The 23874-nt window shown below is 47.1% G+C and overlaps 1 protein-coding gene across 2 annotated transcripts in view; it reads right to left on the bottom strand.

The window, feature by feature from the left end:
• The window catches only part of Auts2 (AUTS2, activator of transcription and developmental regulator), a 1102717-nt gene that overhangs the window by 87661 nt on the left and 991182 nt on the right, over positions 1 to 23874 (bottom strand). For both annotated transcript variants that reach the window (XM_026784894.1, XM_013350687.2), the window contains exon 6: positions 5534 to 5585. In XM_026784894.1, coding sequence (XP_026640695.1) covers positions 5534 to 5585 — 52 coding nt within the window. The remainder of the gene's footprint in view (positions 1 to 5533; positions 5586 to 23874) is intronic.

Below are 23874 nucleotides of genomic sequence, written 5' to 3'. Positions count from 1 at the left end.
GCTGGAGAGAAAGTAGGATTCTGCCTAGCTGGTGGGTAGTGGGACACTGGTCCTTCACTTTCCTGAGGACAAGCCATGCTCATCACAGGATTCGGAGGCCTCTACCCTCCCGAGATTATTCCCCACCACCACCCTCACAGACACCCTTAGAGAGTTACAGCTTCTCTTCAAACTAGCTCGGGGGATATTCCCTAACAGGATCTAAGTCTCCACCGTGGGACTGCTGTATTTTGACTTTAAAAAAAGAAAGAAAGGAAGAAAAAACAAAACACCTCTGGGCATAACAGGATCATCCCACATCCAGTTTGGAGCAGCGCTTACCTCGTCTGGTAGCCATGGCAACTTACTGATGGGGAACAATATACAGTGGTAGCTAGGTCTTTTGGTGATTGTCAGCCGAGCTGTTAACAGCCTTAGTAGGAGGCTAGGAGGGTCAAAGGACCTCATCCAGGGATTTAGCCATTACTCCCTTCAGCCACAAGGGATCATGGAGGATTGGGAGACTCCATCGTCATCCATGATAAGGTGGGATTTTGTGGTGATGTAGCTGCTCTAGGGTCACAGACATTCCAGCAAATAATCCCTCATCTGTGTTTTGTAAGTAAGGCCAATAAACGAATTAGTTCACCAAGTAGGACCTTGGTGAATCCTTCATTACTCTGGTCAGTTGTTGGTGCCCTATCGAGTGTAGACATTTATCCATGTCAGCCCAGGAGAAGTTAATGAAGCAGGCACGAAGGTGGGTGTGTCTGTGGGAGTGTGTGTGTGTGTGTGTCAGTCAAACACACTTCTTGCATGCTCTCCCTGCAGCCTGCCTTGGCTTCAGGAGGAGTCCTGGGAGAGGGACTGTGAGGCGAAAGGAGGTCCTCCTCTCCTAGCTGAGACAGGCCCCACAACCAGGCTGGGAGGAAGCAGACAGGACTCATCACTTCTCCTTCCTTGCCTTCTCCAGGAGGCTCTGCTCTACAGAGACTGAAGGGTTGGGATGAGGTTAATCCTCTTGGCACCTGCCTACATACCCAGGAGGCCAAACTGCAGAGGAGCAGCTATGGGAAGTGAGAAATGATAACAGGAAAAGGAGAGATGGCTCAGCAGTTGACTGCATCCTGCTCTTTAGAGGCTCTGATTCCCAGAACCCACCTCGGGCAGCTCAAAATCACCGGTAACTCCAGCTACAGGTGATTCGATGCCCTCTTCTGGCCTCTTTTGGCACTGTATCCATGTACATAAACCCATTCACAGATAAATAATTAAAAATAAAAAGTAAATCCTAAAGGAGGGGCAGCCTGGTCTACAAAGTGAGTTCCAGGACAGCCAGAGCTGAGAAACCCTGTCTTGACAAACCAAATAAAACAACAGTAATAGTTATTACTATTAATAGGTAGTGGTGGTATATTCCTTTAATCCCAGCACTTGGAAGGTAGAGGCAGACAGATTTCTGTGAGTTCGAGGCCAGCCTGGTCTATAGAGCAAGCTTCAGGATAGTCAGGGCTATACAGAAAAACTAACTCCAAACATCAAACAAACACACAAACAAAACATAATAAATATTGTCCACGTTGAATCAGTTGCAAAATTCTTTTGTGTGTGTTTGTGTGTGTGCGTGTGTAAACTTAAAACCTGGTATCAAGCGTCTTCCTCAATCTGTATCCAGCCCATTGTTGTTGCTGTTGTTATTGTTAGTGCGCTTTTGAGCACAGGTGGGTGTGTCATACGTAGCAACTGTGCGAAGGGCAGGGGACCACTTTGTGGAATTGGGTCTCTACTACCAGCCTTTCATGGGTTCAAGGCACTGAATTCAGATTGCTACACCTGAGTGAAAAGTGCTTTGACCCACTGAGTCATCTCACAGGCCTCTACCTTGTTTGTTTTTTTGTTGTTTTTGAGGCAGGATCTCTCTGCCTGAAAGCATCCAATTAGGCTATGCTGACCCCAAGGATCTTCCTGCCCCTTCCTCCCCACTGCTGGGACAGCAGGAGTTGGCCATCATATCTGGCTTTTAAACAAGGGTTCTGAGGATTCTAATTTAGGTCTTCATGCTTATAAAGCAAGAACTTTCCCTACTAAGCCGTCCCCCTACTCACAGAAGCTCCTTTTTAAGTACAATGTGGCTCCAGAAGTTGGGGAGTTACAGAGTCTATTGCTCCCATAGCTGTTCAGCTCACAGCACAGGGGCAATAAGTAAGTCAGTCTCTCTCTGCTTCTGTCTCAATGGGAAAACTCATTTTTTCCTTTGGCAGATGGTTGAATCACAAAGACAGAAGGATTCATAAAATTCACATGAACATCCTGTAAACATTTAAACACACTGAGATTAGATAAGGCAACTATGACCTTGATTAAAGTTGAGCTATTTTTTTTAAGTCTATAGCAATAATCCTGATTTGTAGGCTGGGGCTCCACACCTCTATTGAAAGGCTCCTTCTCACTGGTTATGTTCCGTATATAAGCAAGCACACGCCACCTGATTAACTTGTAAAACTGGAAATAAAAGGCATCAAAAGAAGCAACATTTTGGAACACCTATGTGGGGTCTTACTCCACTGAATTGGATCAAGTCTACAACACAGGAACACTCCAACAAAAATCAATTGGTAAGTTACAGAAAACATATTCATCATCCCCCTGTCTGTTCCGACCCATGCCCTTCGCCAATTAACGGTTTTATCCCAACTGGAGATGCTGGCCCAGAATTAGATTTATGTAGGACTGAAAACTCTGACCTGCAGAGGCTAAATGGCTTGTTCAAGCACACAAGCAGAGGGATGGACTTGAGCCAGGGCCCCTTGCTGTTACAGCCTGGGGCTCTGTCTCCAAGCTGAGCAGGCCAACACCAAAGTTGCCAACTCCAGAGTCCCTGGCCCACTCAGCCAGTGAGCTTACCGCTGCCCTCCAACAGTGAAATTTTATGGACCAAATCCGCACACCCACCAGACCACCAGGCTTGGAGGCATAACCTTCCCAGCTAAGCCTGCTACTCTGAGACCAGAAGCCTGCCAGGTTCCTGTGGAGAAGAGGGGGTGATACGTGGCTTTGAACATGACCCTGAAGAGGGCCAAGGTGGGACTCCCTAACACCCTTGTTAATGTACCCAGTAAGAGAAGGCCTTTAAGAACGTCCCTGCTGTGTCTGTTACCTGGTGTAAACCTGTCCTTTCTTGCAAAGCTTTAAAACAGAGTGCGTGTGTGCGTGCGTGCATGCGTGCGTGCGTGTATACATATATACATACAAACAGAGAGACCCGACTGACTTTTAGGTAAGCAAGCCGGCTTTTCATATTTACTTGAACTGCTACTACCAGGAGTAAAAGCAGACACCAAACCACATGTGCCTAGCGACGCTCACTGCACCTGTCTCCCAGGAGTTACCGACATCAATTCTACACAGTGATCTTTTTTGGGAGGGGGAGGGAATAGTTGTTTTCCTGCTATTTAGCAATTTGAAAACTCTGCTAAGCTGTTTGAGATCCCCCTGCATCCCTCAGTCTCCTTCTCCAGGGAGAAAGGGTTGAGTACCAGGTACTCAGCCTACTTCAGCAACACCTGTACTAGCCCACCAATTCGGGAGCTTGTCATTCACGCTACCATGGGAAATTAGCATAAGGCATTAAGGGGAAACTCCAGGGGAGGAAAGGAAGGCCATTTTGATGGAAATAAGGGGCCGAGGAATAATCCATCATCAACTAAAATGCTTATTTGTGTACGTTTTCCCAAGCAAAGCTTAGGAGAAAAGCCTGTGTTGATTTTAGTATACACAAAGAAACCTTAATCCTTTCAAGGCCACTGAAATCACCCCTCACTTCTCTCAGAAAAGCAGCTCAGAAGAAAAGCACCCGGTCAGGGGCATGGCTGTGCACTGCCAAATCGACGCCACACATCACTCAGTGGAAGCAAACACAAATAAGAACACGGGAAGTGCCGGACTGGAAACTGGAGGCTGGGGGTGGGATGGGAAAGAGAGAGAAGAGACAGGAAGGAGAGAGAAGGGGCTCAGCCATCAGTCTGGGTTTTCCTCCTCAAGTTGCAATTGGAGCCAAACCCAGAGCTTAGAAAGGGCCATAGCAACTTAGCACCAAAAAAAAAAAAAAAAAAAAAAAAAAAAAAAAAAAAAAAACAAAACCCAACCTGTCCCAGGTGACTGGAGGTATGTGTGTGCCAGGGTTGGGAAGGTCAGAGAATCATACGAACTGCTTTGGATAGTGAGTGACCTGCCCTGCCTCAGTTTCCTCTTCTGTTACCTTTCCTTTTACTTTAAATCAAGGACACCTCCAAGGCCCACTAATTCTTCCCTCTCAATAACACGATCAGAAAGCCATCATATGTTCCTACCACTGAGAAAGATGTGCTGTCAAGAAACCACATCAGCTTTCACTGGGCTTTTAGAATTATGAATAACAAATTTATACAAACTTCTCAGGTCATTAAAAATATGATGAAATATAAAGCTGGAATCGTATCATGCAATTACAATCCAAGATCATATTCAATATGACATTAATTCTGAGAGTCCCAGCAAAGTTCTAAGCGCACAGGCCCTGGGGACAACTTCAAATATAATGTACTGTTTAAAAATCAGGGTTGGTTCAATTTCAAAATAATGGGAGAGCACAAATTAACTGTACACAGACCTCTTACTAACTAGTAAGCAAAAAGAACAAAAATTAAAAATTTTAAAAATGAAATAAACTGTTTGCTGAAATGGTCTCCCATTTCACCCCATGAACACCTAACTCCTGATCCAGCACTCCCAAGCATCCTTAGTGATACAGAGAGTACCACAGGCCAGCACATCTTTATTTAGCTATTATTTAGCAATAGTTATCGTGCAAGCCCCTAAGTCAGATTCTATAGCGGGAAGGGGAAGGTGGATTGCTGTCCCTTGCATCACTCAGATGACACACCTATCGAAGCCAGTGCAAGGAGACTCACCTAAATTTCACTGTGGCTAAAGACACTTCTGCAAAATAAAGACTGCTAAGAAACCTCCCGGCAGTTATTTAGGGTGAGTCTTCCCCAGATGCATCTCGGCATCATTAGCCTCTCTTACTCTTTAGACTGAGGTTTGCAAGAAATAAATGGGGAAGTGCGTAATTAAATTCTGCCCTCTTGCACATTTATTAACTTTACAGAGAGCCCAGAGCAGAAAGGTTGGCTTATGGCTATGATGCCGTGTATACTAAACACCCCCGCTGGTTACGACCGTCTGAGGTCCACATGTACTATTTATAATGCTCCAGACAGCCGGAAGCTGATAACCAGCAATCAAGACATTGTAAAAACATTCTCCTCGATTGCAGCTGCCTACATGAAATTAACACCACCGATCAATTTAAACAAGGAATCAGTAAATTCTTTCAAAGTGAACTTTCCCTCCCTCATCTCAAAAACATCCAGATTGCACAGCGCGCCAAAGCACAAAACGTGAAGACAAAAAAGATGACATGGATTTTCCTTCTCTCCTTCTCAGACAATGGCAATGAGATGCATATTTATTTTAAAGCCACCATTTAGATTAATAAAGAGGGGGGTCTTACCTTTGTTTATAAGAACAGTGTTGAAGAGTTTTTCGGAGCTAGCATCTGATGCCTGAAAAACAAGAAGGCGTGAAGACTGTCAGCAAAGACCATCATCCACAGCATCCTGGGTTGCTATGATTTTAAATCAATTGACAATATTTTAGGAAAATATAAGAGCCCGTAATTTCCCCAAATCCTCCATAAGGTGGTGCTGGTTGACTGCGGGAGAAAGGCCTGCACTGCAGCTATTTATTGGGGGAAAGAGGAAAAAAAAAATCTGATTTTCAGAACGTGTCCTTATTAGACATATTATCGGTGCAAAACATATTTCTATGAAATGGTCCACAAGGCAATTTAGCTAATTCACAAATGATTTACCAATTCCGTTGACAGATCATTATTTTGAAAATGCCTTTTTGTGGTTTTTTTGCCACTAGATTTTCTGTTTTTCAATTTTCTTCTACAAATTAGAAATCTATATCTTTTGCACATTAAGCTTTTCCTCACTAAAGTGTCAACCATTATACCCAGAAATTAATTTGTTTTTGAAGGTGTTTCGATGACCCCGATGTTCAGGGTTTCTCACAGTAACCAGGCCAACCTCAGTGTTTCAGATGAGGGTTGACCCTGTTTAAAACCTGGCCACTATGCCACCAGGGTTACTTCCTTTTCGTGTTTTTCAGAGATCATGTCTGCTAATTATTACACTGGCATGAGGGAAGCCAATAGCTTGTTTAAATAGCAAGATTAAAGTCAATTTAAAACATATACTAATGTGCTGGGAAATGAACAGTGAGTAGTGGGTTTCGTGGAAGAGGCGGTAATGTTGACGATTTATTGCTTATTCCTAGGACTTAGAAAAAAGGTAAAATTAGTAAGTTCACTGTTCTGATTTGAAGATACCCCTTGGAAACATCAAGGCCCACCTATATTTATACTGTGTTTGACTTATAACCCTAATGAGAAAACTCTAATGTTTCATGTTTTATACAGAAATGCATAAATTTGACCAAGCAAGTCACAGAATGTTCAATAAATATGAGAGAAAGAAATATGGGGAACAGGGGCGAGGAAACTTGGGCTGGCTTTGGGGGACAAAGAAGATATTCTATGTAGTCTTTCAATGCTACATTGATGGAGATGAAATATTTCTGTGTATAACTGAGGGAAATGTTCCAGTTCACAAGGCCAGGGATATAAAAAGACCTAACCTATTTTTTTTTATTATGGCTGGTTCTCATTTATTTTAATTCTAATCTTCCTGCTGCAGGGGTGGGTTCAGAGGATTAATAGGATCAAGGGCAAAATTGTACAAAATAAGGATTCAATCGCATTCACATGTGAAAAACCATACAGAGATTCCACCCTCTACTTTTGTAGGAAGAATAAAATGCAGACGTAGCTGTCCTCACATCGTAAGAAACACTAAATGAAATTATATTATGTTATAGTAGCATTTCATAAAAATGAGCCACAGAGAAAGTCTTCAGGGAGGGTGTTCAGCACCAAACAGTCCAAGAGATCCGCACGGCACGCAGAGACGTGTGAATCTGACAAAGCACAGGATTTCTCTGCTGCACCAGAGGTGTTACTATACCCACACAGGAAAGCGATGTCTACACTTGTGAGCTTTCCCGTTTAAAATCTAGCAATTCAAAGAGTTTTCCTCATTCTGAAAACGCTGTTAATTGCTCTTACAATGCTCATTAGCGAGTCATGGCTTCAAAACTAAAATGGAGTTAATGTTTTTTGAAAGAAAAAAAAACTACACACATGCACACACAAGCAACACCCTGTCTCTTCAATTATTTTACAAAACTAAAATATCACTCGGAAAATTGGGGGTTTTCTGGTACAGTGAGATTAACGGCATACATAAATAGGTTTGTTTTTTTTTTTCTTTTTTAAATTACTGCTTTTCAAAAAACGGCAAAAAAGCATAGCTGGGGGAAGCAACTGGTTAAGGTTGCCATTTTCAGTAGCTCTGGGTATGGAAGCCAGGGCAGGATTAGGCTGTAGGTGGCAGCCCCTGTGATTCGGTCCCCTTTGTGAGCACCACGGGGCCGGCGCTGAGTATGCTCTCAAGTAGATAGCCAAGTGACCCAGAGGACCTGATGCTGCTGTGTCCGGCATCAAGGAAACATGTCCGATGGATATTCAGGGCGCTCTGAGCAATGCCTTCTAATGGAAGCTTTTTGAACCCTTCAATTTACTGATGCCCGCCACAAAATGCTGAATTGTCTCTCGCGAGCCTTGTATTAAAGAGATGTCTCAAAAAAGGCCTCCTTTGTAAAAAGCAAAAACACCAAAGATACACATGTCTAGGTGGCTTGGGGAAAAAGTCCTTCTGGTCCCTTGTTCTCCCATCTGGCCTCGTGGACCACCTTCATCCAAATTCCTCGGGAGCCCCCTGGGCAAAGTCTTGATAGGTGCAAATTTCGCGTAGCTCTTTCTTCAAGGAACTTTCCTTCCTTTCACACTTTTAAAAATCATTTGTGCAGAGTGGGTGTGATGTCTCAGCAGGTAAGTATGTTTGTTGCCAAGTCTGCCGACCTCAATTCGATCACTGCAGCCGCATAAAGGAGAAAGGAGATAACGGATTCCTGAAAGTTGTCCTCTGACCTCGTCATATACCCTTCCACATACATAAACATGTATTTTTTTTTATAAATCGTTTGGACAAATCGCTGGGTTCCTTGGCTCCTTAATCGTGGAGACGTGTTCATTTTGTTACTTTTAAAAGAAAAAAAGTACATTTCCCTCTATGACTTGGATCATTTCCCTAGCCAGTTTTTCTTTTTAAATTCACGACTACTGCAGGTGCGGTGAATCTAGCTGCAGGCGCACCGGGTGTCTTCCCTCATCTCTCCGGCACCCAGTACCTTTAGCTGCTCACATTTTAATGTTTCCGTTGCCATTTCGTTTCCTCGTCTTGACTTTGATGGGCTTTATACACTTAGAGGCTGTGTCTACAATTCCCAGAGAAACAAGCTCTGTAGGGCATTTTTCCGGGAAGGTAAATGGGTGTTATTTGCCTTTATATCAATACTTGCTATGCTCTAGAAGCTGTAGCTGGCGTGGAAAGAAAAGTTAAGTCAAGCAGGTTGGCTAATAAGAAAAATGAATAAAAATAAAGAAATAAAAACCGCCCGCACACACGGGTGGGTCCCAAACGTCTGGAGCTGCACCCGGATCCCCTTAAAACTCGGATCACAGAGGCGGCCCTCCAAAGCCGCACCAACAGTAAGAAGGACTTCGGGAGCAGCCAAGACAATCCTCTTGGAAACTTAAGCGCCGGTGAGTTCCTGCACCAGCCAGGCTCTTTGCTTCCTCGGGCTCCGCGTGCGCACAAGAAGGAGGGCGGGGACCCGGAGAACAGTGAGGGGGGACAGTGACCCGTCAGCAGGCAGCACCGCGCCAGGGAGCCCTTCCTAGCCCAAGCGGACGCAGGCATTCCAGCTTGGGGTCTAGTGGATCTCACTGGGGAAGCATGGGTCCCCTCCCCGGAGGTGGGATAGTCTCTATCCGCCAGGGCTTCCCGGGCAGGCGCTCACGGCTCACCGGCCGAGCCCAGCGGGTGAAGGGAGCCAGGAAAGTACAAAGGGGAGCGGGGGAGGGGTGGGGGGAGGGAGGCCGGGCCCGCCAGACGCCAGCAGCCCGCCCCTGTTACCACCCTGGCCCGGTGGCGGCCGCAACAAAAGACCCCTCGACCCCTGTCTCCTCCCCCGCAACCGCAGGCGGCGAGCAATTGAGTCATCCCACCCCCCCCCAGGGGTGCGGGGGAAAACATTACCTGGTCGCCAGGGGTTCCGCGGTCTTGTCAACCCCAAGTTCATGGTTTGGGTCCTCCGCCGGGTTCCCTCCGGCTGGATCACCACACACCACTACCCGGAGAGAGCAACCAAAACCCACAGCAAAGAATACGCCCAACTCCAGCCGGCCCGGCTAGGTCCACAAGTCTGTGTGTTTTGCTAATTCCTCTCCAAAGTCTCAAAGCCGAGACACGCGAACCAAATCCGAACCGGAGCCGCAACAGCAGCAGCGGCCGCAGCAGCAGCACCCGGCTCCTCCGTGGCAGCCGGGAATCAGCACAGAGCGCGCACATCCAACGCAGCCAAGTCCAGGGCGGGTGGCAGGGAGACGGGGAGGGGGCCGGCCCGCGCGCTCTCCGGGTGGCTCCTGCGGGGCGCGCGGGGGACCGGCTGGATCAGACCAAGGGCTCAACTTGGTGCGCCCTGGGGACCTGGCAGAGCTGAAGAGCAGCGGCCCAGAAGCCGCCGCCGTGGCGCGCGTAGCTAAGATCGAGGCGGCTGCGGCGGCGACAGGACAAAGGAGACCATGTGCGGAGGGAGGGAGGAGGGAGAGGGAGGAGGAGGGCGTTCGGCGGCAGCGGCGAAAGCTGCTCCCCGGCGGCCGCCTCGGGCTCCCCGACAGCGGGTGCCGCCTGCACGGCAGCGCCGCGGGGTGATCTGATGGGTTCTGGATCCTCCGCGGAGTGGCACCGAGACGCTCCGGGGGTGGCGATCGGCCGCGGGTGTCGCCCGCGTGCGGTGCGGAGAGCTGTGGTTGAAGCTGCTGCGGGGCGCGGACTAGCTCTGCTCCGGCCTGCCTCTCCCGCCTGTTCCCGGCTCAAGTGAACTCCATCGGCGGCACGCCGCCAGCGCCACCGGCTACCCGGGGCCGGATCGTGGCAGGGAAAGGGGTCCCTGGTAGCGACGCGGAGACACCCCTTTCTCCCGCCCTAGCTCTGGCGCTCTGGACTTCGCTCCCCGGATTGTACCGAGCGCGCCTTACTCCAGGCGCTCGCGGCTCTCGGAGCGGGACTTCTCGGCGCGCCCAGCCGGAGCCGCCAGCCGGTGCCACCGCCCCTCCTCCGTCCCGCCCCGCGCGCCCCGCCCCTCGCCGCCCCTCCTCTCCGCCCTGGCGCCCGGTTGGCCCCGTGGGGGCGCAGTCCCTGGGTGCGACACTGACAGCTGTGGCTCCCACTACATCCCGCCTCCGGTAGCGGATCGGGCCCCTGGTCCCCTTGGCGCCTTTCCCCGCGGGCAGGAACCGCGAAACTCCACTCCCTTTGCAGTTAGGGCTTCCGAGATTTGTGCTAAACCAAGGAAAGGCTACTAGGCCCCGCAGCCTGGGGTTGAATTGCATCTAGGCCAGTCGCAAAAGCAAAGAGCAGGTTCTGAAAGGGCAATGAACGTCCAGGGTGGTAGATCTTAGGTAGACAGTGGGACAAATAGTGGGTGCCCAATACAAAATAATTATTTCATTGTTAGATACGGAGGGGGAGGGGATCAGGGTCTAGAACAAAAAGGTCTTGATCTAACCTCCACCCCATGTATCACAGACCCAAGCAGTGTTGGGCTTTACAAAGTGGTCACTTAGACATCTTTTCATGTTGCACAATTCCTCAAACTATTCGATTTGTGTACACATTCACACCCACCAAGTAGTGTCTGATGCTTCTTCCCCTTTGGTCCAGCAAAGGGAAAAACAGAAGAAAAAACACTCCAAAGCTCCATTCTATGAGTAGAGTAACTGTGTCACCTGTCACCACAATGTCCCCTGGAGCCCAGCTAACCGCCCTGGAAGGGAGGAGGATGGATGGATGGATGATCACTAATGGTGCCCTCAGCCATTTGAGCCACTCACCTTCTACCATAACACACAGCCCCTCTCTTTCATTTTTAAGTATGTGTAACATTCTCTCTCCCCTCTCTCTCCTTCTCCCTTCTTTCCTCTCTTTCTTCCCTCTCTCTCCCCACACCACCTTGTATATGTATGTGTGTGTGTGTGTGTGTGTGTGTGTGTGTGTGTGCCCATATGCTACCCGTGTTCCAGTCCCCTGGAGGCCAGGTCCCCTGGAGCTGCAAGTGACCTGACTTGGGTGCTGGGAACCAAACCCCAGCCCTTGGCAAAAACAGCAAGTACTCCTAACTACTAAGCTGTCTGTCCACTCCCCAAACGTGACACTTCCTAAGGCATTTCGACCTCCTGTTTTACTCCCTGTCCTGACACCCGTGGCCCCGTGAAGGAAGTGAGTCATGCCAGGGGGACGGATGAATGAATGCATCTGCAGTTTTGACTCCAATCCTGCAAGCTGATGAGGTCTCTCTCCTTGGACCCAAATCCACGGAGACAAACCCAAAGAGTGCAGGCAAGGGAGGCCTGGGCTGTAACATGCACTGTGGGTGAAAAGCAAGAGAGAAGATCCAGTTCCCTCAAATGCTACTGCGACCCAGGAAACGTGGCTAGAGAAGAAAAAAGATGGACAAAGGACAGGGATCCTTCAGAGAGATGTGTTCCACAGAGATGTCATTGAAAGGGCTTACTTAAGAAAGACACCCATATCTCTATGTCACAGCACTGGCTGTTTGGACACCCCAGTACTTGGGAGGCACAAATGGAGGAAAGTGAGTTCCAGGAGACCCACCTTAGTAAAATGATTCAGTAAAATAATAGTAAGATGTACATATCTCATCTTTTTTAAGTTACTTCACCACAGCTGATGCCAAGGACCTCATGAATAAACAAATAAAAAGACATTTTCAAAGGAGCCAGCAAGATGGCTCTGCACTGTAAAGGCGCTCGCCACCAAGCCTGACAACTAGGATTGCGGGTCTGTGGCTCACTTCCTGTAAGACAGGAACCGACTCCTACAAGTTGTCCTCGGACCTCCCCATGGACACACAGAATGAATGAATAAAGGTAATGAATTTTAAAAAAACTTTTCAAAGAAGAAATGGGGGGGGGTGCTTGCTTCACAGAGACATATTCTGTCCCTTTAGAAAAGTTAATTTTGAAAATAAGAGGTCTTTTGGTGTTTTACTGCTCTAGGAAAGGGCAGCGTGAGAAGCTTGGGGAAAATGAGTTTGACTACCCACTTTGAGGGAAGGTGGCCTATAGTTCCAGCAGGCCTGAAACTCTCTGTAGCCAAGGGTGACCTTGAGCTCACAGCCTTCTTCTACAGCTCTGAAATTCAGTCCCTTTCCCAATCTTCCTAATTGGGCATTTCACATTGTTTTATTAAGACAGTATCTCACTATGTACCCCAGGCAGACCTCTGTGCCAACTGGCCATCCCCCTGCCTCCTTCCTTCCCAACGCTGGGATTACAGACATGGACCACTATATCTGGCCCTATTTTGGAAGATTTTTGGTCCAAGTCTGGAAGTCATTATGCCTTTTACAGTTCAAAGGCTTAATGTACGAAATATTTCTGGCTTCTTAACATCACTTTCAGACTCTGAGCTATATCAAAAGACTTGCAAAGAGGTGATTTTGTAAAAACATGGACTCAAGCTGAGGGAGGAGAATCAGAAGTTCTGGGCCAGCCTAGGCTACGTAAGACATAATCAGTCAACCAGATACAATCAAAACGTTCTTTCTATTGTGAAATTAATTATTTCCGGAGTGTTTGTGAAATAGGGGGCAGGTTGTCCATGTTCCAGTACATAACTGCATCTATGATCATACAGTCAGCCATTTAAACTCAGAGGAACACCTACACACACACACACACACACACACACACACACACACACACACTTTATTTTTTAGAGTCTTGAGTAGCCCAAGCTAGCTATTTGACATAAAAGTAGAAGGGGGCCTTTCTGGCAAAAAGGGATTCAATAGGGTTGGGAGGGGAATGGAGGTGACCATGACACCAGGACAGAAAGTATTATATACGTGTGTATGTATGTATGTAATTGTCAAGGTAAAAAAAAAATCTAAGATTTTAGTCAAGTTTCTTAGTCAAAAATTTCCAAACTAAATGAAAAGCCATCTTCCTCAGTTTCAATATGTATCTAAAGTCAATTTTTTTTTTAATGTGGAAAGCTGAGGCAGAAGGGTTATGATTTGAAGCCAGCCTGGGCTATATAATGAGATCATTTGTTTAAAAAAAAATAACAGAACAAAACAAATACAGTAATTATAAATCCATCTACTGTGCTAATATCTGAGAATTTGAAATTCGAGGTGACAGTCCATGGGTACTATGTTACCAGACTTAACTTGGCCATATTTATAGAAAATTCTGGCCTTAGGTTGAATGTTTTGCATAGAGAAAGTTCCATTAATCTATTTGTATTTAGCCTTGGGACGTAATGAGCTCGAGGCACTGCCCCAGCAGAGTAGTACGGGGAGTAAAGGAAAAGGAAGCCTTTACAGAAATCTATTCAAGCCTTTGGTTTTAAATCACTTAAGCAGTTTGAAAGAAGCACTGAAGGGAAGCAATAAGGCCTAAGTTCCTTCTCCAGCTAGCCTTGGGTAGATGCCACTTAGTCTGCCTTATCTTTCTTAACACCCCCCCCCTTTTTTTACTGCAGTTGGGGAGGGGCGGGCAGGGTCTCTTGTATCCCAGGCTGACCTTGAACTTGCTATGGAGCTGAGGATGACCTTAAATAAATCAGATCTCCTGGTACCTCTCAAGGGCTGGGATTACAGGCTAGCCCCTACACCTGGCTTCTGTGGCACTGAGGATCCAATCCAGGACTTCAGGCATGTTGGCAAACACTGTGCCAGCTGAGGCAAATCTCCAGTCCAGGGCCTGCTTTTTGAACCAAGAGTCTCCTGCTCCTGCACTGGTCAGCCAAGAGCCCTGGTGTTGGGAACAAAAGCAGAGAAGCTACTGCATGCCAGGAGACAGGTGCATGCCAGGAGACAGGTGCATGCCAGGAGACAGGTGCATGCCCGTCCTGTCACGGTCTACCTTTGTTCCTGCCAGTTTCTTCCCTTCACACAGCCATTCTGTCTGGGTTCTGGGACTTTGTTGTGCAGGCCAATCCCTTTAAAACCACCAGATCAGGGCATCTTCCTTTTAGATGCATGCCTAGTCAGCTTCAGCGAGCCGCCAGGCCTTCTGCCTCCACAGCATCCATCCCGTCAGCAGGCAGGGCTGAGTTTTGAAAATGGAAGCCTCATAACTTGTCATGCAGAAAGGAGGCTGCCCTGGCTCACATTCCCATTGCTGTAAAGCAAAAACTCCTCCACTACGGTATGCCTCCGTCCCTACCATCGATCACGGCTGTAACAAGAGGGAAGTAAATAAATGGAACCGTGTTAGTTTATGGTGCATACTACTGAGATTCAGGGGGAATAAATATTTTCCAAGTGTGGAAGTCAAGGAAAAGAATTTTACTTTCAAACTTCAGAGCTGACTATAAACTAAGAAGGGGGGGGGGGAAAGTATAAGAAAGGATATAAAATATACCTTCCTTTACTACCAAATCTACATTAAAATATTAACATTCAGAGGCTGACACCAGAGAAGAAAGGCAGCGACAACTAAAAATAAATTTCATCTGTACTCATGTCACCCAGTTGTCGACAGATCCCTCATCTGATTTGTTTTCCATTTCTATGTTGCTAGGGAGGAAACCCTGGGTCTTGCATACACATATCACACAAGCACCCTACCACAAACCCACACCCCCAGCCTCGCACTGGCAGGGGCTCTACCACTGAGCCATCCCTGGCCCCTCACTGGGGGATTCTAGGCAGGAAAATAGGGTAGGCCAAGCAATAAACTACACAAGACGGTCTCATCTACCGGTTTCAAGATTGAGCCTCTACTAAAGATACTGACATTCATACATGTGGTAGGATGTTTCTCAAAAAAAAAAAAAGTTTGCCATGGTGACATCGTTTACATCACTGTGGAGAGGGAAATAAACCAATTGGGACACTCTCCTAATTCCAGACCAGGAAAATGAGAGAGGAAGTGTAAGAAAGACCGTGGCAAGGAGCTGTGATGACAATGGGACTCTTCCAATTACGACTGTGACCTTTTTCACTCTGCCCTGCTCTACCACACATCTGTGTAGCCAGTCTCAGTTTCTCACTCCCTGGCCACACCTAGAAGTAAAAAATAAAGGACCAGAGAGATGGCTCGGCAGTTAGGAGAAACTGCTGCTCTTGGAGAGGATGGGAGTGGTTCCCAGTACAGGAACTCCAGCTCCAGGGGATGGCACGCCCTCTGGCCTCTAAATACATCGACCTTACAGGCACAGACCCAAGTAGAGATATATAAACACACATAATAAAAAAAACAAAACAAATCAATGCACTTATTTTTTAAATCAAGGTGGCCTCAAACATTCTTGTAGCCAGAATGTCCTTCACCTCCTGATCCTCCTGCATCTGTTTTCTGAGTGCTGGGATGACAGGCATGTACCACAGAGGTTCTTTTTTGAAACAGTGTTTCTCTATGTAGCCCAGGTTGCTCTACACTCAAGATCCTCTTGCTTCTGCCTTCTGTGTGCTGGGATTACAGGTGTGCACAACGCTCACCTCAAAACTGATTCTGCTGTCTATAACCTAGGGAAGTTTCCGGATCTGAGAATTTGTGGCAAACATATCTCTGCCATATGACCACAGGAAGGACATCTGAGTGGTTTACTGTCCTCGCTGGTTTTGTCAACTTGACACAGTCTAGCGTCATTTGAGAGAAAAGCCTTCATTGAGGATTCGCCTAGATCAGATTGGACTATGGCTCTATCTGGAGTCAACTGTCTTGATTTCTTATTGATGGCAGTGGGCACAGCCCTGAGGGATGCACCATCCCCAGGCAGGTGGTCCTAGGCTGTATAACAAAACCAAGCACAAGCTAGGGAGGCAGCCTGAAAGCAAGCAAGGCATCAAGCAGCATTCCTCCATGTCCCTTCCTTGAGTTACTGCCTGGATTTCCCTCGGTGATTGATTATGACCAGGAAGGATAAGCTAAAATAAGCCATTTCCGCTCCTAAGTTGCTTTTGGTCAGAGTGTTTTATAGCGGCAGCAGAAACCAAACGAGAACACTCACCTGCCCTGGCTTTACAGACTGCAGAATGACTGACATCCTGAGCAATGGTGGCTGACTGAACACTGGTCCATCTTCCCTCCCATCGTCACTCAAAGGCTTGAGCAGCTTCCGCTGGAAACAAGCTACCTAGAAGTATTAACAATCCCCAGGATTCGTGGACTTCTACTCATCCATCAATTGAATAAATGGAGCTTTTGTTTGAGGCTTCATGATTGAACACTTGCAGAAGTCCTCGCTAGGCAAGAACAACATAATTGCCTCCACTGTTTTGGTGAATTATACAGTTTCTGAAGTAGTAAGAGGGATGTTAAAACGTCACAAAATCCCCTTGGTGTAAATTTCCTAAAAACATTCTCATTTCTGGCTTCTCTCTTTTATTCTGGTTTTAGCTCTCATCTAGTGGGGGACTCTTGAACCCTCTCTCTATATCCTCCATCTCCGGCTTCATAGGTCAAGGCCCGTGTTCTTTAAAACCAAATTTAAATTATGTTTAGTGTGTGGGGTGGTAAGAGATGGGGCTGGGAATACAACAAGTTGAAGAAATTGGTTCTCTTCTTCCACAAGGTGGGTCCTGGGACTTGAACTCAGGTCTCTAGGCTTGGCAGCACATGCCTTTACCTACCAAGCCATCTCATCTGCCCCAAGAATATATCCTTTGCAGATGAGCAAGTAATACAAAAATACCAGTGATGATCAGAGATCAGGACAAGCCTGTGCGTACACCTGCAGGGACCTGCCTCCTCTTCTCTGGTCCCATGCCCCTGCTATTTGCAGATGCTGGGGGCACACATTTCTTCTGCTACTGTGAAGGATACATTTTCTTTTTCTTTTTTCCCCCGTTTTTGTTTCTGGCGTATGTATGGGGGTGGTGTAAGCTGTGTGTGGGTGCATGTGTGTGTGTGTACGTGTGTACATACATATGTGCAGGCCCACTATGTTCAGCTCTTGTCTGTCCAGTCAATCATATGAGTACCAGTGTTGCAATACACACACACACAAACAGTCACCACCAGCATTTCCTCATCTTCTGATGCCCTCTGTGTAAGACAGAGTCCACGCAGTGTATCACATCAACATGCGAACAGGGAAATGATAACACCTCTCTGCCAGCTAGAACCTGAAAGAATGAAGATACTATCTCTGGCCCAAACCACACTGTAAAGTCCTTTCTGCAGATGGCCACCCATTTGGAATTTCACACACTATAAAACAGAGAAGTCTAAACACAGAACACAGCTAAGTTCTCCTGAAAATGATTACGAAGTAAAATGTGATACCTGGAACCCAAGCCTTACTATAAATTAATTCCGAGTTTGTTAGCCACTTTCCCCATGGGAAGGTAGTTCTGACTTCTGAGCTAGAATCCTGTTTTATCCAACAGAACACGGAAGAAGTGGTGTGTTGGAAAACCCAGTCTTGGTATTAGAAAGGCCTGCAGCTTCTGGTTTTTCATGCTTTGAACCTAGTAACCAGACTGTAAGGACATCCCAGTAGACCCAAACCAAAGCATACAGGGGCCTCAGGACTAGAGACCTAACCTGGCGCTCAGAAACAACTTAGCTATCGTGTGTGTGTGTGTGTGTGTGTGTGTGTGTGTGTGTGTGTGTGTGTGTGTTTAGGTCACAAGCTTATATTCCTGGCTTATTTTTACAGTCATTTTGGGAATCAGTCTCAGGTCCTCAGGCTTACATGGTACTGCATGGGCAGAGATGTATCCACAGGCCCGCCATTCTTCTTAGAAGCTGGGTGTGGTTCCTCCATCTCTAGTTAAATCTGCCTCCCCTGTCATGCAGAACTCAGAAGAGCTTTTGCCTTCGCAGTTTGCAACACTGTATGCAAATAAATAACTGTTGTGCTTTAAGTTATTACATTTCTGCCTTGTTACAAAGCAATCAGCAACTGAAGTAGCAACCTGGGTATCTGCCAGCTGGGAGAAAAGAAAGGTGAACACAGGGAGCCTTGGGTATGGCTTTTGTGATCCATGGTCTCAGCCCCACACCCCAGCTCCCCACTGGGGGATTCTAGGCAGGGGCTCTACCACTGAGCCACACCCAGCCCCTCACTGGGGATTCTAGGCAAGTGCTCTACCACTGAGCCACACCCCAGCCCCTCACTGGGGGATTCTAGGCAGGGGCTCTACCACTGAGCCACACCCCAGCCCCTCACTGGGGATTCTAGGCAGGTGCTCTACCCCTGAGCCACACCCCAGCCCCTCACTGGGGATTCTAGGCAGGGCCTCTATCACTGAGCCACACACCCCAAGCCCTCACTGGGGGATTCTAGACAAGTGCTCTAAAGACAAGCCACACACCAGTCCCTCACTGGAGGATTCTAAACTGATTCTCTACCACTGAACCAGACTCTTCAGTCCCAACACGAAGAAAAGAAAGAGGATGAATATACAGGGAAGAGATCGAGACCTGAGCATGGGCTATGGATCTTGCCTGCAAGGGAGAGGACCTTTAGGTTTGTGAAAGATGCTCCAGAAGTCAAAACGAGTTAACAGAAGAAAAAAATAAAAACACAGCAAAATATTCTAACAAGGCAGTTTTCCCTGTAATAAAGTCAAGGAAATGTAACATGTCAATATTAATGAGAGAATAAATCTGTCCCTCCCTTTCTTTTGGAGACTAGGGATGTTTGCAAAACTAAAAAGTCTTCAGTAATCCCTTCTTTTATCCGAAACAGATTGCAGTTTTAAGCACAGCCCCATAAAACTGTGGGTTCAAAGGAACCTGAAACCAAATTAGCATAAAATCTGGAATTCTCATTGCCACCAAATGTACAGCTGCCATCTGACAGCTCTGCTGTGATTTTTTTTTTTCCCAAATAGAAACTGAAAGTAGCTGAGGTGACATGGGCCATGTCTCCGACTTTTCATGCTTTATTGCTTTTCTCCTGTAGATACAAGTACCAGAAAACAAGGTCTAACCAACCTGGGAGTCCAGGGCTGTGGTTCGGTTGGCAGGACACCTTGCTTGGCGCACAGCAAGTGCTGGTTCCATCTCAGCACTACATTAAACCAGGAATGTTGGTGCGGGCCTATAACCTTAGTATTCAGTAGGTAGGGGCAGGAAGATCAGGTGTTCAAAGTCATCGTCCTCTGCATAGTTCCTGGCCAACCTAGGCTCCCATGGAACCCTGTCTCAAAAAACAAATAAGGGGGTTGGAGAGATGGGGTTGGGGAGATGGCTCAGGGTTTCAGAGCACTTGCTGCTCTTGCAGAGGACACAGATTCACTTCACAGAAACCATGCTGGAAGGCTACAACAGTGCAATTCCAGCTCCAAGAATCTAACACCATCTTCTGGCCTTCCTGCCCTCTTCCACAGATGTAAATTAAAATTAAAAAAAAAAAAACAAACAAAAACCAGTATCCATCTTCTTCCAGCTCTACCACCAATACCTTAATTTTGTCACGAGGCATGGTGACACAAACCTGGAATCCCAACTCTGGAGAAGTAGAGGTAGGGGAATCAGATGTTCAGGGACACCCTTGCAGTAAATTCTACATCAGACTGCATCCAAAGAAAAAGAATATCCACAGGGCAACCTGTCCAACAAGATTAGCTGGGGAATGACCACTAATGTTAGTGACAGCCAAGAGGGTTGGGGTTATCCCATTCAGAGGGAATATTTGCAGAGTACTTTCAGGCAGGCTGGATGGTTTAAGAGGATGCCAGAGGAGGCAGAACTCCCCTTTCCCAGGCTTTGCATTACAAATGGCCAGGAAAGAAGTCACTGACCCAGGCTTTTGCTTGGGTCATCACAGATCTCCACTGACTTCTGCAGATACAAAGGAGGGAGGGTTGTTTGGACTGTGGCTTGAACATCACTTTGGGGATCAAAAGTTAACCTTCCCAGGCAGAGACGGCTCAGCTGGTAATACACTTATGGCCAAGGCGAGTGACCCAAGTTTGATTACCAGAAACGCACGTGGTGGAAGGAGAGGGCAAACGCCTGCAAACTTTCCTCTGGCTTAGAGCAACCATAACTGCATACACAAGATAGATATACAAATTTAAAAAGTTACACATGGCCCACGCACATAGGTCAGAACAAACTCCATAATGCACAGCAAGCCCTCCCTCCACACTGGAAGGTTGTTGTTCCCCCCTCCCTAGGAGGGAAGGTGGATTTACCCAGCACCATCCCAAACCTCCTCCTCCTCCGATTCCCCATATGATTCACTGAATAAATCCAAGTGACAGCTGGCGGGGGCCGCCTCAACAGCACATGAAAAGCAGCCTGCAGCCCCGCAGGGAGAGAGGGGCCAGCTCCCTCCTCTCCCCTTCACAAGCTTCCCCCAGGCTTGCTGGATTCTCCCATCCACTCTCTCTGCTCCAGTCCTGGCCATCTGCTGCTGAACTAGGCACTGATGTTAACTTAACATCAACCACTCAGACTAGAGACGGGAGGGGCCTAAGCTGCGGGACTTGGGTGGGCTGGCTCAATTGGAAAATTACCAAAAGTTCGCAAGGAAGCCAGCAATGGAGAATTGAGGCTTCGTTCACCTGCACCCTTTGAAATCTGTCTTGGTGTTGTTGTTTAAAATAGGGTCTCTTGTAGCTTAGGGGGCCCTCAAACTTCCTATATAGGTAGCTGAGGGTCTCCTGTAGCTTAGGGGGGGCTCAAACTCCCTATCTAACTAGCTGAGGATGGTCCTGAACTTCTGATGCTCCTGTCTTCATCTCCTAGAGTTGTGAATCACAGGTGTGCATCACAATATCCAGTTTTTGTAGTGCTGGGGATGGAACTTGGAGCTTTGTGCATGCTAGGCAGGCACTCTGCCAACTGAGTGACATCCCGGCCTCCCCTCCCTCTCTCTCTCTCTCTCTCTCTCTCTCTCTCTCTCTCTCTCTCCCTCTCTCCCTCTATTCTTCCACACACACACCCTTTTTCTCAGTTTCCCTGCCCGGATCTCTTTCAGAGTTCTCCTATAGTCCAGGCTAGCCTTGAACTCGCTGTGCTCACTGTGTTGCCAACAACGACCTTAAACTCCACCTCCCGTGTGCTGAGATCACAGGCACGCAGGGCCTTGCCATGCGCAGCTTCTACTGTTGCCGTACAACTTTTACATTCTTTAGGAGAATAAAAAAAATACAGTGAGCATCTGGTATTTACACAAGAATCTTAGAGTTGATGGATTTAATTACAAGTGTTAGTCAAACAGGAAACTTGTAGCCAGGCTTTCAAATAGCCACTTGCCTATAACGAACACAGTTTTACTTGCGGCTGCTGGTAAAGGGTGCTACTTATTACTTGGCAATGAGTGTTCTCGGAGAAAAAGAGGTTGGTTGGAAAACAAAGCAGTTGTTGGCTGGTAGCTTTTGTTTCAATTTATGACGGTGTCCGTCTTATACAAAGATCAAGCGGCAGACAACGTTCTCTGCAAGGCGGAGTGCTCTGAGTTGTTTTTCATTAGTACCGGTGGTGATGGATTTTTTCTGGGTTACCAGAGCTCACTTACAGCTGACAACATGCATTTGTGAGATGATTGGCTGACTGCAAGGGTGCAGTACAAGGCCAGCAAAATGCCTACAAATCACTGACCTCTGCAGGGCTTAGAGGCTGGCTTCATCTCAAGAAGTAACATGACGGTGTACCTACCACTGCAGTTCCAACACCTGGGACATGGAGGCAGAAAGATCGGGAGTTCAAGGTTAGCCTCAGCTATGCACTGAGTTCCAGGCTAGCCTGTGCTACGTGAGACTCTAAAAAATAAAATGTGTGTGTGTGTGCAGCTGGGTGTACCAAAGCACTTACATGGAGGTTAAAGGTCAGGGAACAGGAAATGAGCTCTTTCCTTTCACTATGGAGGTCCCTGGAATAAAACTCAGGTCAGACCTTATCAGATAATACCTTTACTTGGTGAGCTATTTTTCTGATCTCTCTCTCTCTCTCTGACAGGATCTCACTATGCCGCTCATCCTGCCTCAGTCTTGAATGCTGGGGTTAAAGCGCAGCCCCCTCACTCCGGGCTCTCTAATAATTCCTTCCTATCCAATGGTCACTTTAGAGACAGAATCTGGCCTGGAAGCTGGCACACGCTTTTACTCCCAGCACTCAAGAGGCAGAGAGAAATGGATTTCTGTGAGTTCTGAGGTCAGCCTGGTGTACATAAGCAAGTTTCCAGTCAGCCAGGGCTATACAAAGTGACTCTGCTTTAAAACAAAGCAAAATAAACATATAAATAAAATAAAAAGAAAAAGAAAATATTTCTCTCCTTTTCGTGGTATTTACACAATGAATTTCCACACAGGGCGTCCCACTGGATTTACCTTTCCTGCCCCCACTCTCTTGGAGTTTCCTGGTCAATCACCGAGGTGTCACAATTAGGGGGTGGTTTGCAACCCTTCCATCTGGGGTGTGCAACTGCTCTTCCTTATCAAAACAGTCAAGGCGGCATTAAGCCCTGGCAGCTGTCAGACAGCACTAGGAGCCCTGTTAAGTACATTTGTCAACTTTGTGTTTTCAAAACCAAACCAAAAGGGTGACTGTGTCATCACATGCTCCTTAATCTGAAAACCAATAGAGAAGCACTTCAGAAAGAAAGTGCACACACATGTACACATGCATGCGTGCGCGCACACATACATTAGTTACATTTTAAACTTAATGCTTTCTTGTTCTTTTCCAAAGATTTGTTTTATTTTTACGTGTGTGTGTGTGTGTGTGTGTGTGTATGCGCACATGCATGAGCACACACAAGCACACATGCACATAAGTGCAGGGCCTGTAGAGGCCAGGAGAGGCACTGGATCCCCCAGAGCTAGAGTTCAGGTACTTGTGAGCTGCCCTATGTGGGAACCAAACACTTCCCTACACACCAATAACCGGCTGCTGGTGGTGGCACATGCTTTTAATCCCAGTACTCGGGAGGCAGAGGAAGGCAGAGCTCTGTGAGTTCGAGACCAGCCTGGTCTTACACAGTGAATTCCAGGGCAGCCAGGGCTACACAGAGAAACCGTCTCTTAAAAAACAAAGAAACAAAAAACAAAACCACAAAAGACCAACAACTGCTCCTAACAGCAATCATCTCCCGGGTCTCTGCAACCATTCTTTTAACCAAAACATCCCTAACTAAGGAAAAGTTCAGGTCACCCTGGGAAGGAATTAAGCCCTATCTGACTTCTCCTCAACAATTCAGTCAAATAGCAAACAGTCTGAGCTGACCTCGAAGGGAAAGAGCCTTTCTTCCTAGGATCTTCTATTATTTTATTATTATTTGAAAATTTGCCTTGCAAAAGACCTTACTGTGCAGCCACACTTGGCCTTGGTAGCACAGACCTTCAACTTCTGAAGTGGCCTCTAGATGCTAGCCTAAGATACCAGGATGTAAGTCCTTAGACGTTGGTAATGGAAAGTCTGGGTCATCGGAACAGGCAACTGGGATCCAGGGGAAAGTTCTGGTTTTAAACTAGCCTCTTGGGCCTGCTGGACTCAGTCCTAAGAAGTACCACATGTCTCGAACTCCACCTCTTTCCTTCTCTCCTGGCTTGTCCCCTTGTGTCCGGAAAGTTACTAGCTTCAGATCCCTTTCCTCTGTACATACTGTT

The sequence above is a fragment of the Microtus ochrogaster genome, chromosome 2, assembly GCF_000317375.1.
Source record: "Microtus ochrogaster isolate Prairie Vole_2 chromosome 2, MicOch1.0, whole genome shotgun sequence".
Classification (NCBI taxonomy): Eukaryota; Metazoa; Chordata; class Mammalia; order Rodentia; family Cricetidae; genus Microtus; species Microtus ochrogaster.
This window is presented reverse-complemented; position numbering and strand designations above follow the sequence as displayed.